This window comes from Dendrobium catenatum, unplaced genomic scaffold (genome assembly GCF_001605985.2).
Source record: "Dendrobium catenatum unplaced genomic scaffold, ASM160598v2 fragScaff_scaffold_1165, whole genome shotgun sequence".
Taxonomy (NCBI): Eukaryota; Viridiplantae; Streptophyta; class Magnoliopsida; order Asparagales; family Orchidaceae; genus Dendrobium; species Dendrobium catenatum.
Window position 1 is genome coordinate 325,567 of NW_021319627.1, and position 13,696 is coordinate 339,262.

At 28.0% G+C, this 13,696-nt stretch overlaps 1 protein-coding gene across 1 annotated transcript; it reads left to right on the forward strand.

Moving 5' to 3' along the window:
• The first annotated feature begins 259 nt into the window (after nucleotides 1-259).
• Nucleotides 260-2,536, forward strand: LOC110111286 (transcription repressor MYB6). Its single transcript, XM_020843082.2, has 2 exons — nucleotides 260-591; nucleotides 1,604-2,536. The coding sequence occupies exons 1-2, from the start codon at nucleotides 459-461 to the stop codon at nucleotides 2,290-2,292; spliced, it is 822 nt and encodes a 273-aa protein (XP_020698741.1). The 5' UTR covers nucleotides 260-458; the 3' UTR covers nucleotides 2,293-2,536.
• Nucleotides 2,537-13,696: the final 11,160 nt, after the last annotated feature.

The window sequence follows — 13,696 nt, forward strand, 5'->3', positions numbered from 1 at the left end:
ATTAGGTATTATTGTAGTAATACTATCATATTGCATAATAAATTCGAATATTTTAAGTAATAAATAAAAAATTGCATTGCAAAGTTTATTATTTATATCTATGTATACTTCAATAATTTCTTATATGTTTGCCAAATTTTCAAAAAAAATAATAATAATTAAAAAAAAAAACGTAGACAAATATGCTTTTAAATAAAATTAAAAAATAAAAACTATACTTCCTATGTTAATGAAAAGGCCAAAGGAAGCTTGCAACAAATTTCCCAAGATAAAGGACAAATTTGCAATTTAAGCAAATGCGGGGCCCAGAAATTGGAAGCGAAGAGGATGAATGGTTATAAAAGGATGGCTAATGGCTTCAAAATCTTGAGGTGGTTTGCCCCCCAATTGCGAGTCATCTAGACCGAGCTACACAGAATTACCCTAAGCTTGTCGAGCACAAGTTAACACAAAGAGAGATGGGAAGGGCTCCTTGCTGCTCTAAGGTCGGACTCCACAGAGGACCATGGACTGCAAGAGAAGATGCACTGCTCACCAGCTATATTCAGAACCATGGCGAAGGCAACTGGAGATCGCTTCCCAAAAGAGCAGGTACACATATGATCATATATTTATATACCTTTTCTTCTTCATGCATACTATATTGAATATTTCATGCATGGTTCTCTCTCTCTCTCTCTCTCTCTCTCTCTCTCTCTCTCTCTCTCTCTCTCTCTCTCTCTCTCTCTCTCTCTCTGTGTGTGTGTGTGTGTGTGTGTGTCAAACGAAGAACTCAAATGAATCCATCAGCTTCATGAGCATGTTCTCTTTGTTGATTTCATTCAGCATATGGTTGATAAGTAATTTGTACTTGCAGAATTAGTTTCTTTAATAATATCATATGATTCTCTATTTCTCTGCATAAGCAAATTTGAAATATGAATAATAATATGTTCATTCTTAAATTTATTGGTTATTCCTTCAAATAAGGAAGAAATGGAATGTTATACAGTTCTGTTATGCAACATAATATATAATTAGGGTATAAGTAATACATATTTATTGCATCATAAGATAATTAGCTTAATATTCATGAGAAGAGGCCTGTTCAGAATATTCTTTCATAAATTTAGTTCAGAATTTGAGTTCCTCATTAATTCCTGTAAGAAATTCACTGTAGAAAATTATATGAAGAAGAATCAAGCTGTATGCATTTCACATTAAAATATTGATGAAATTCAAGAAGATTAATGTCTTGATTGATATGAAGTCATCGTCTTGCACTTATCAAATTTGAAATGAAATGAATTGAATCTGTTGAAAAGCAGTAAAAATAGTATTTTCTCTCTAGAGTCAATCAGATTTATCATGAAGTCTGTCTTTAGACTGCGGTTCTTCCACGCAGCTTCGCTGAAGACAAATGTAAATTAATGTCAGTTCTTTCTTGTAGAATTACTCTGTTACTAAGTCTCGAAGTCTAATTTTAATATTCCACCTGGGCCTTATTGTCCAAAATCTACAATTAATCAACAAGTAATCATAGCAAAATCCAAATGATATGGACATATATTTTCGTACATGGTACTATATTTAGTCTTAATAATGCACGTATTCATGCACATAGGTCTACTTCGTTGCGGGAAGAGCTGCAGGCTTCGATGGATGAACTATCTTCGCCCAGATATCAAAAGGGGGAACATTGGCCCAGAAGAAGAAGACCTCATCATCCGCCTCCATTGTCTCCTTGGCAACCGTTGGTCTCTCATCGCCGGACGCCTCCCTGGTCGCACTGATAATGAAATTAAGAACTATTGGAATAGCCACCTCAGTAAAAAGCTCAAGAATCAAGGCTTCGTTGTACGAGAAGGAACCCCGAGGCCTAAGCGATCGGCAGCTCCTAACTCAGATAATAAAAGGAAGAACAACAATAATGTGAATAACAACAGCAAATTTGCCAAGATCATGCAAGGCAATGACGCACCTGAGAGTACCAAAATATATGCTCCTAAGCCTACAAGGTTTAAGCCTAAGTGGTTAGGGATGGAAAAGAGTGAGAGCATGACAGGAGACGGTGAGAAAGGGACATCAGAAGCGAGCAGTGCAACTGATAATGCAGATTTGGTATCATGGTCACAGGTTGATCATGTTAGGGAATTTGATCAAACGGTTGGATTTCTTAATGCAACCCATTGGGATTTGGCTTCTGATTTTTCCATGCAAGATGAATCACTTGAGAGACTATATAATGAGTACTCACAGCTCTTGCAGTTTGAGGTTGATGTGAATCAATTAGCTGAGCCTCTAATGCTATAATAAGATTACAGTTACTGCATGCATTCAAATATTTGAAGATTTCCAGCATTAATGTGCATGTTAATGGAAGTATGTAAGAAAATGTACTTAAACATAGATCAATCGATCTCTCATGATGTTAAATATTAATGCAAATGGAAATGTACGAGAGTTTCAAGAGTATGAGTATGTATAGTACGTCTCTCTAATTGAATTTTATATGGGAACAGAAAGGCTATCGTATTTTTTTTAAGTTATGAACCTTATTGTGAGACTTAATGAGGTTTTGTTGCGCCCTTCAAGATTAAGAATTAGATATGTGAATAAAATAATATTTAAGTATTATTTATATATTTTATTATAAAATATATGCAGCAATTTTTTATAGTTTAATCATTTATATCACAACACAAATATTTTTATATTTACATCACAACATATAATAGAGAAATGTTTCATATTAATGTATAAATGATAACATAATTGAACCAATATGAATAAAAAAAATTAATATTAAATAGTATTATTGTTATTTAAATTAAAATATAAAATAGTTCTTGTTCAACATTCTCTTTCCTGCCTCCCCTCATCTCTATGGCGATTTTAGGGTTCTCTTTTTTTCCCCTGCTCCTGATAACATCTTTTTCTCGTTCTCTCTAATTCTCGGATCCCTATGCATGAATTTGTGATATGTGAGAGCCTTGGAGGTTAGGGCCTTCTTTGGCCCATGCATGGATCCATGGCAACACCTCCCTAAGGGTACTTCATTAGCAACTGTCTTTGATAAGAATCAAGGTTTTTTTGGTCTGATTGGGGAAAGTAAAAATCCTCCATCCCTATCATTTAAAGATGTAGCTTATGGTAGTTCTTCGTCTAATGCTCCTGCTTTTTTATTATTACTTTGATTTTTAAAGGCATGCATGCCAGTTGTTTTGATAGCAAATGAAGAAGTTATTAAACTTACCCTCCTTTCTGGTTTACTTTAGTAGTAAAGTTTTCTATGAGTAGGACGAATCTTGATGCCATTCGTATTTTTTTCGAAAATCTTAAACACTTTGGTTTGTTTTTTGTTAGTCTGTTGGATGCGTGTCAAGTGGCCATTCAACTCGCCAATGATTTGTACTATAGTTGGGTTTTCGCTAGGCATTCTTACTACATTAACAATTTCCAAATGTGTCTCCTTAAATGTACGCCATTTTTTGACATTAAGGAAGGATATCCTATTGTTTCGATCTAGATTTCATTCTCTAATTTACTTTTATATTTTTCAACTATCGGGTTTTGCATACTCTTGGTTCCATTTTTTGGAGGCCGCTTAAAACGGACCAAGCGACCGCCTCAAGGATGAGGCCTTCTATGACTTGAATTCTTGTTGAAGTGGATATCTAGAAAAAACATCCTAAAGAAATATGGTTACTGGTTAGAGACAAGATCAGATGGGTATATGCAGAATGTTATTTTTTAAAAAAAGTTCCAGATTTCTATAATCATTGTAATATTCACCGGCATGCTTTGAGTGATTGTTTCATGTTACACCTGTATATCTTTTAAAAACCCCCACCCTCTTCTACTATTGATGATGGAGCCAAACTTAGGGAGCCGTTGATTCTTAGCGATGATAGTGCCAAATCTCAATTAGATCTCATGGTTCCCACTTCTAGTAATAAGTCTAGAGGGAGGAGGAGCCTTTGGGAGCAATTACATGATTTTTCTCTAAGTCCTAATGTCCCTTGGCTTGTTAGTGGTGATTTTAATACGATTTCTAATGCCACTGAGAGGATTGGGGGCAACATAGGGGAGTCAATTTCGGGTCATGGGTCGGGTTCAGGTCGAACCCGAAATTGACCCGGCACTATTTGGGTCAACCCGAACCCGACCCTTTTTTGAAAACGGGTCGATTTTTTGAACCAAAACCAGAAATTTTAATCATTGGTCGTTTTTGACCCAATGATTTGTACTATTATTCGGGTCATATCAAGTTAATCCATTTAATTTCGACACGATCCGAATGGCCCATTTCCAACAAAAAATTGTTAGTTTTTGGGTCAAAAACGGGTTTATCTCCTCTTTTTCGCATCAAAAATGCGTCAAAATCGGGTAAATCTCGGGTTGTCGTGTCAAAACAGGTCAATTTTGAGTCATTTTCGGGTCAAAAGATTAACCAGAATCCGACCCGATTTTTTGAAACGGGTCGAAATGTTGAACCCAAAATTGACCCGTTTCGGGTTCGGGTTGACCCTATCCTAGAATTTTCGGGTCGGATTCGAGTCAGGTTTTCAGGTCGTGTCAAATATTGACACCCCTAGGGCAACTCCTTTAATCCTCAAGCAATAGATGACTTTAATACTTTGGTTATAAATTGTAATTTGCATGACATTGGTTGCTATAGGGGTACCTTTACTTGGAGCAAAGCCACCATGTGTCAAAGAATTGATTGTATCCTTTTTAACAATAGTTAGATTGCTAATTACCCCTTGACTCATGTGGAACATTCACTTGAGTAGAACTTTGTTGCAACACTTTCCTCTTTTAGTTAGTATTAATTTACACAAGGTTATTGTGTCATCTGCTTTCATATTTTAGAACATGTGATTCTTAGATGATTCCTTTTTTAAGGTTGTTGAAAATAATTGGCGTGCCCCAATTTTTCCTAGTAATAACATATATGGTATGAATAGATTATGGTCTAAACTGCAAAGGTTGAAATAGAAATTGACATGGTGGAACAAAGTTGTCTTCAAAAATATCTTTACCAATATAAGGGAGGCTAAAAAAATGTTAATGATTTGGATATTCTTTATTTGAATGACACTTTTACTCAAAATTTGTATCTTCTTAATAAAGCTAAAATGGAATTGTATCAATTACAGGAGGAAAAAGCTTTTTGGAGATAAAAAGCATCCTCTAAATTTTTATTGGGTTATGATAAGAATACTAAATTCTTTCATGCTACTACTAATAAAAAAGTGTTATGAATCACATTCACAACATTACTAGTTCTGATGGTATTTCTTATGATAGTGAAGATTTGATTGCTACTTTCAGGGTTGAGTATTTTAAAAGCATTTTTAATTATAATTTTAGCTCTGATCCCATTCAAAATGCTCGTATCATTCCTGAATTAGTTAATGCTGATGATAACAACTTTCTCATTCAGTGCCCTTCTTTAAAAGATATTTTGGATGGGACTGATCCTGACGGTTTCACTACAAAGTTTTTTTTTCAAAAAGCTTGGGAAGTCATCAAAATGGATATGGTGGATGCTGTTAGAGATTTTTTAATGGGTCTCCTTATCACAACTTTTTCTCTTTCTCTAGCATTATTTTAATTCATAAAAAGGTGGTCACTATCTTTGGGTGGATTTCAGGTATATAAGTTTGTATTCTTTATTAAATAAATTAAACTTTAAAATAATTATGGGAGGATTGACTTCGTTGCTTCTTAAAATTATCTCCTGGGCCAAACTGGGTTTGTTAAAGGTCGTAACATTTTTTATAATGTGCTTTATTCTTAAGAAATTATGCATGATGTTAATGCTAAAGTAAAGGGGGGTAATGTTATATTTAAGCTTGACATTACTAAATCCTATGACAACCTTAACTAGAAATTCTTATTAAGATATCATATATCTTTGGTTTCAATTCTTTTTTCATTATGTTTATCAAGAATAACATTGAAAATAATTATTTTTCTATGATCATCAATGATAAAGGTCATAGTTTCTTCAAATCATCCCAAGGTTTAAGACAATGTGATCTTATTTCTCCTGCTTTATTTATTATTATGGTTTAATATTTATCTAGGGGTTTGGAGGATCTTTATAATCAATATCTCAAACTTTATTATCATATTTTTGGTGATTTCTCCTTACTCATCTTAGTTTTACTGATAATTTTATTATTTTCTCTAATGATTCTTTAAATAACCTCAAGTTTCTCTTTAAATTTTTATTACAGTTCCAAAAAATTTGTGTTTTGAACATTAATAAAGACAAGAGTTTTTTTATTACTTCTAAATCTATGAATCATGGTAAAATTAATGCTATTCATCATAAATGTGGTTTTGTTTCTAAATCTCTCCCTATTAAGTACTTGGGGACACTCTTTCTGAAGGTAAGAAAAGGTCTCATTTGTTTGAGTATATTTTTGCTTCCATTCAAAGAAAATTATTTACCTAAACTTTTAATTTAATTTTCTCTTTTGGTGGTAGGTTAGTTTTAATTAAAAGTGTTCTATGTTTTTATATATTTATATTTTTCATACTATCCATCCTACTTTAACTATTTGCTTGATCAGTATGGAGAGACTTTTTAATAAGTTCTTTTGGGGATCTAAAAATAATAGTTCTTATTTTATTTGGTCCTCTTGGAAGAAAAAATGTGGTGCCCTTGATGAAGGGGGCTTAGGTCTAAATGTATTATGGACATGGATCATACTTTCTCTTATAAATTATGAATTTTCTTTAGAACAAATAAAAGTTTGTGGGCTAATTCATGATTAACAAGTACTATCAAGGTAATCACTTTCTTTTATGTCATTATAAGGGGACTGATTCTTTTGTTTGGAAAAGACTCTGTTCAATCAAGTGGGAAGCTGAGGAGCACATTCAATAGAGTATTGGCAACAGTAGTATTTTCTTTTAATAAGATAATTGGATGGGATCTTATTCTATTGATAATTTTTACACTCTCATTTTACTGCTTCTATTAAGGTGAATAGTTTCATTGAAGATGATTAATTGAATGCTAATAAATTATTGAATTTTGTTCCAATTTTTAGTTGATAAAATTATGCAAATTCCATTACAAATGAACATTGAGGATCATATTTTGTTTAAGCTATCCATTTCTGGTAACTTTGATCTTAAGAATGTGTGAAATTCAATTTGAATTATTCATTATAAATATTCTCTTTTTGTTGCTATTTGGCATAAAAATATCCTTGTCCTATTCTATTCTAGCTTGGAGAGTTCTATATAAAATGCTTCTTATTGATGTTCTCTTGATAAAACAAAGTTTTCATAGTCCTTAAAAATGTTAATATTGTTACCATATTTAATCCTTGGATCATATTTTTGTGAATGTTACCAGATTAAAGTATGGAGTTATCTTCATGACATATTTAATAATTATAACTTCAACTGTAATAGTGAAATAACCTCTATCTTGCATTATTGGTTCTCTCCTGTTAAAGATCATATCACGAATTAATTCGATTCATATTCTAACTATGTGGTTGTATTGGATGAAAGGAATGATTTTAAGCATAGAAACATTAGGATGAATTTTAGATGCATTATTTCTAAAGTGAAAGATAAAGTTTTGCATTTGTTTTCTATTAACCTTAAATCTCCTATGAGCTCAAGACTTCGTAGTTAATTATATCATAGAAAATCTAAACTTCCTACTAATACTCTCGATTAAAATAAGGGTAGAAATTTTATTTTAAAATTTTAAAGATTGATCTTAAAGGAGCGAGGCTTGCATTTTAGGGTTTAGGGATTGGATTAAGATTGAACACTTATTTTTGGATGTCAAAGGAAGAAAAGTAGTTGGTGTTTGAGATTCTAAAACACTTCACAAACACCTTGGAATATCTTAAGTGTTGTGCTTAAAATTTTTATTGAAAGAGATTTAATTTAAATTCTCAATTTTATCAGAAAGTTTGGATTTAATTCTCAGAAGTTGAGGTCTCATTATTTGAACATGCCTTAGAACCTAAGTCTAATTTGAGCACTAAAATTCAGTAGCTTGAACCTAGCAAATATAGTGCAAACTTGGATTTACCTTAACTTAGATTTAGGAGCCAACTAACCACCTAATCGTTTAAAACCCACCTAGTCGCTCAAAAACCATGAGTCCAATCTTTTATGTAAGATTAGTAGAGATGTTGTTTAGTTAAGTTTGAGAAAATATAGCTGACATCTATAGTAGATCCTAATTAGCCCATTGACTGATGTTGGGTAAATCGATACTTAAAGTAAATACACTTAAATTTTAAAATCATTTAAATTTGTTTCTAATGTCATGCGTTCTAGTTGAATCGATAAATGCTTAAATAAAACTAAAATAGTTTTTAAAAAGACTTAAAAATATATTTTTTTTTCCTAGAGATTATACAACTTCCTCTTGTTAGGACTGCACCCTAATAGATCAGCTGGCCTGCCATAACTCATAAGCGGGGTGGTGCCTAGCAAGCAAGAGAAAGTATAATATGATGTATGCGAACTTTCAACAATTTGAGCTTACTTCTTAAGATCATTAAAGTTTTTATGTTGACCTAATAATTTTTAAATTAATTAAATTAGAAAATATTTTATCATTCCCTCATGAGCCTCAAATCAGGATCCAGGCTAAATCAAAATACAATATATAATCGCCAAAAAAATAATAAAAGAAAGTAATCCTAATAGTAAATAGAGTAAACAAATCAATCAAATTAAATTAAATTAATTAATTAAATTCAACAACCTATATGACAAGTACCACTTAATATTATATTTCAAGGTCTGTAGAAAAAGTAAAGTGAACGAGTACCATTAACAACAAGCCTGTATTTCTAGTCCTAAGATACAAGTGACTTTAAGAATGATATTTTTCTTGTTCTTCACTTCTTTGTCCTTCTGCGGGCTCCTTAGATCTATCAGATCTGGACATCCAAATGAAAAGAAACTCACCCCTCAAGGGGGGTGTTGTCTTTTTCTCTTTGGATATTTTAAATCTATAAATTTGAATATCCAAATGGATAGGAGCTCTCCCCAGGAGATGTTCCTTCATCTTTAGATTCCAAATTGTATGTGAGACATCCCATTTCAAATCACTTTAATATTATAACTCTTAACTCAAATCAAATTACATTTGAAAAATAGAAAATTCTAAATTCAAAAATCCTGCAGGATTATCTTAAGTATTTATAATTTAAAATCATATCTCAAGCAATTATTGAAATTATAAGTATTTAAACTAACCACTCTTAGTCATGCTCTTTTGATTTAAATGGGGACTTAGCATAGTAAAATACCTTTAGAAACTTAATTATTTTAAATTTAATTTTGCCTCCTTTAATTTCAATATCATGTATGAGCATGGTCACATCCATAAGATTATATTAGCATTTAAATTGCCCCTAACCTAAGGGTAATCTAACGCTCATCCAATCAATTCACATATTACAGAAATTAAATAACCAATCATGTCAATCAATTAATTTTCAAATAGCATATAGAGAAAATTTAAACAGTTTGGCATACAATAGTAAAAAAGTAAAATATCAGCCTAGCCTAAGACTAGAGTTGGTTATCCTAACAAATCATCTAAAGTGTGTGAGGTAGCCTGTGTAGTTTAGATATATCATATACATTATAGTTGGTTAAAGTTATTTGATGTTCTAATTCGTTAAAGGCTTAAGAGAATTTTGATTCAAGTTTACATCTTAATATTTTGAAATTTATTTTAAAGTTTATTTAAGTGTTAAGTGATTACTACTTTTGTTAAACTAGACCTATAAAGTTTATTTCATCTTCCTTGGAGTTAAGTCAATTACCTCGTAGGCCTATATTACCTAGTAGTAACCAGTATGAATTATGAGCTTAATTGATGAAAAGTTTGATAGTTGATAAATTTTAATTAAAATGATTAGATGCTGGTTTTAATGTTGGATTAAAGTTTTTTAAAATTTTAAAATAATTATTAAATTTTTACAATTATTTGAATTATTTAAATGCATTAATTAAATGGGTCAAATTTTGACTTTTTTTATTAAGATTGATTTATAAAAAGTTGATATTTTTTCTTAAATAATAAACTTTAATATGAGTAATTAGACATTAAGTTTTCTAGAACTTAATTTTTTAACATTTAGTTATAAATTTTTGAAGTTTTGACTTAATTTTTACTTAAAGTTGACAAAATTATTAACTCTTTGAATTTGAATTATTTTTCGTTGTTTGATCTCTTTAATAAATATTAGACCCCAATAAATTCCAATGCTTTTGAGTTTGCTTAATTTGTAATTTTCTATAATTAGTTATGATTTTTAGAAATTTGAGTATTAAATTAATTAAATATTAATTTTTAATTAAAATTAAATTATTCATGAAATTAATGTTCAATCAAGGGGGTTTTATTTTTCTTTAATTAAGGGTTGAATTTTTGTTATTTAGAGGTATTATATGTAATGTTTGGAATTAATTTGAATTTATTAGAATTTTTAGGAATTTCAAGGTTAATTAAAGGTTGAATTTTGAATTAATTAATTAAATTATTTGATGAATTTTAAAATCAATGAGAATTTCTCTATGGGCTGGAGGTGTTACTAAGTTCAAATGTCTAAAATGTCATCACTATAGATGTGTATTTTAATTTCTAAAATTAATCTAAATTTTCTAAACAAATGTTCTTAATTATTTTCCTTATGTCTCTCTAAGTTGTGTACAATTGAAATCAATATCTTGCTAACCCTTGGACAAATACATAGATGCATTCAAAATCACAATCAACTCCTATATTTAGGAGAGCCCTAAAATTAGATGCAAATACATCCTAAACATGCATATTTAGAGATAGTAAACATAAATGAGAACATGATTAGTGAATAATTAGAAAGTAATTATTCACTAATTCTTCCCCATCAAATATATTCAACTATGCTTAACTTATGTTTCAAATTTCAAGATCACTCGAAGCTCTCAAAATTTAATATATATAATTTCAAATTTTAAATTTTATATAAAAAAATAGATCAATTTTAATTTAAACTTTACAAAAACAAAGAAAGTTTTAAAATAATTTTAAAATAATTTTTGAAAATACCTTAATAATATGAAAGTATTTCAAAATAAAAATTTGTGATATTTTTTCAAAATTATTTGAGTCAATAATTAACTAAAAATTAAATATTTAAAATAAAAAAACATTATTTAAAATATAGAAAAATCTTAAATTAATTTTAATTTCAATTAAATATCTATTAACAAAAATTATCTGATTGTTAAGAAATTTTAAAATAAAACTTAATTTTAAAAATATTTAATTAAATATTAAAGAAATATTAAATAGTTAAATAATTAAAATTATTTAAAATATATTAACATTTTTTTTTTAAATTAATTTTTTAATAATTATTTAAAATTTTGAAAATTTTAATGTACTATATTAATTTTTCTGATTTAATTTGAATTTCTTTTCAAATTTTGAAGTCTTATGTAATTAATGTATTTTAAAGCATTTAAAAAATAATTAAATGTTCAAATAATTTATAAATTAAATTAAATTAAACTTTCTTAATGTTTCTAAAATTTAAAATAATTTATAGAATTTTCTTACGATTTTCAAAATTATATTGAATTTATTTTAATTAAATATAATAAATTTTAAATATTTAAAATTATTTAAAATATGTAATATTTAAAAAAAAATTCTATTTTAATCAAAGTATTTTGAGCTTTTGAAAATGAAATATTAATTGATAAAAGTTTTGATTTAATTTAAGTTTTATTAAAAACATTTGAAATTTGTAATCAATAATATTTAGAGTTAATGAATATTTAAATTAACTTCAAAATAATTTTAGTACGATATTAAATAATTTTTTGAAAATTGTGAAATTATTTAAAGTTAATTTTATAAAATTTTGAATAATTAATATTTGATTTTATGTTTAATTAAAAATTGATCAAATATTTTAATATTTAGTAATTATTTATAATATATTTAAATTTAAAAAATAATTTTAATTTTAAATAAAAGTATTTTAAATTTTGATGATTTTAATATTATATCAATATTTATTTCATTAAATTTGAAATTTTAACAATTTCTTGAACATTTTAACAATTAATATAAATTTTACATTATTATTATAATTAATTTTAAATATAGTTTTAAATTTAGATAAATATAAGTTTCAAAAATATTTAATGAAAATCAGAAAGTATTTTGGGGATATATTAATTAAAATTTGAAAATTTTTATTTATTTTTATTTTGATAGCAATTAAAAGTATTAAATATTTAATATTTAAGATAATTTATAACATACTATGATATTTTAAATTCAATCTTAATTTTAAAATAAAGAGTTAAACATTCTAAAAAATTTAAATATATATATATATTATATATATATATAGTATAAATATATATATATATATATATATATATATAAAATTATATATATATATATATATATATATATAATATATATATTATATATATATATATATATATATATATCTTGCATTTAAATACATTTAAAATAAATTGATCTAATTAAATAAAACAAACGGCGGCACCGACGATAGCAGAGGACATGCGGCAGCATTCTATTTGTGGGCTGAACCCGCGGAGGCGGCGGGCCAATCTTTCATATTGTTTTGGGGCATTTTTCTATCTACTTTTAAACAACCTTTAGAATAAAATTTATTAAAAACAATTATATAATAGTAGCAAAAAATTGTCTCAAACGAAGTCTCAATCCATATTTGGTTCAAGATAACCAAATTAAAGTTCTAATTAAGAGGAAATTTATATAGATTAAATTTGTTTTGATATGAATGACATATACATATGATTAATTAATAAAATTATATTTAACATTTATCTTAGCATAAAATCTATTGAATAAAAGTTTTTCCATCTAAATTGGTTAAGAATATTTTAATCATTTTTTTCCAATTTTTTTAAGCGTTGAGTGCCATATATGAATTACGTGCATGAATATGTCAGTCTTCAATGTTCAAACTCCGATCACATATCATACGCATGAATATATGTGTCAGTCTTCCAACTCAAATTAGATAGGTTGAACATCCCAAAATTAAAATATCTTACATTCTTTAATTATTTTGTTCCTTTCAGTCAAAGCACGTGCATCCTGACTTGTAGACTAAAATCATTTCCTTTAATTTTCACTTATTAGTTTATATATATATATATATATATATATTAGTCTATAATTGAGATGCTATATATATAAATATATAATTTTTATATCAAATCTATAAATACATAAGAAATATATACGTCGATATGTATCCCACTCATAATTTAGAATAATACATACATAACTCCTCATATTTTGTCTTATAATAATTATTGATTTCTTCAGTAATTTGCTGTAAGATTTTTTAATATAGAAAAAACAATTATAGTTAAGATATCATTTGGAACAATTTTCTTACTACTTTTTAAAAAAGTTTATTTGTACAAAATTTCTAGTTAAAAAAAGTTCTATAAAAAAGCTATTTTAAAAAGCAGTAAAAAAGCTTACTCAAATGAAACATAAATTAGACAAAGAAATTTAGGCTTCGTTTGTGACGGTTTTCTTTCTGCTTCTTAACGCAGCTTTCTAGTACACAAATTAAAAATTTTGAACTAAAAAGTAGCTTTAAGAAGCAGAAAGAAAGCCGTCCCAAACAAAGCCTTAGTC

Coding starts and splice junctions, on each gene's coding strand:
- LOC110111286 (XM_020843082.2), top strand. CDS start 459: ATGGGAAGGGCTCCTTGCTGCTCTAAGGTCGGACTCCACAGAGGACCA. Junction 592..1,603: donor ATCGCTTCCCAAAAGAGCAG/GTACACATATGA, acceptor TCATGCACATAG/GTCTACTTCGTTGCGGGAAG.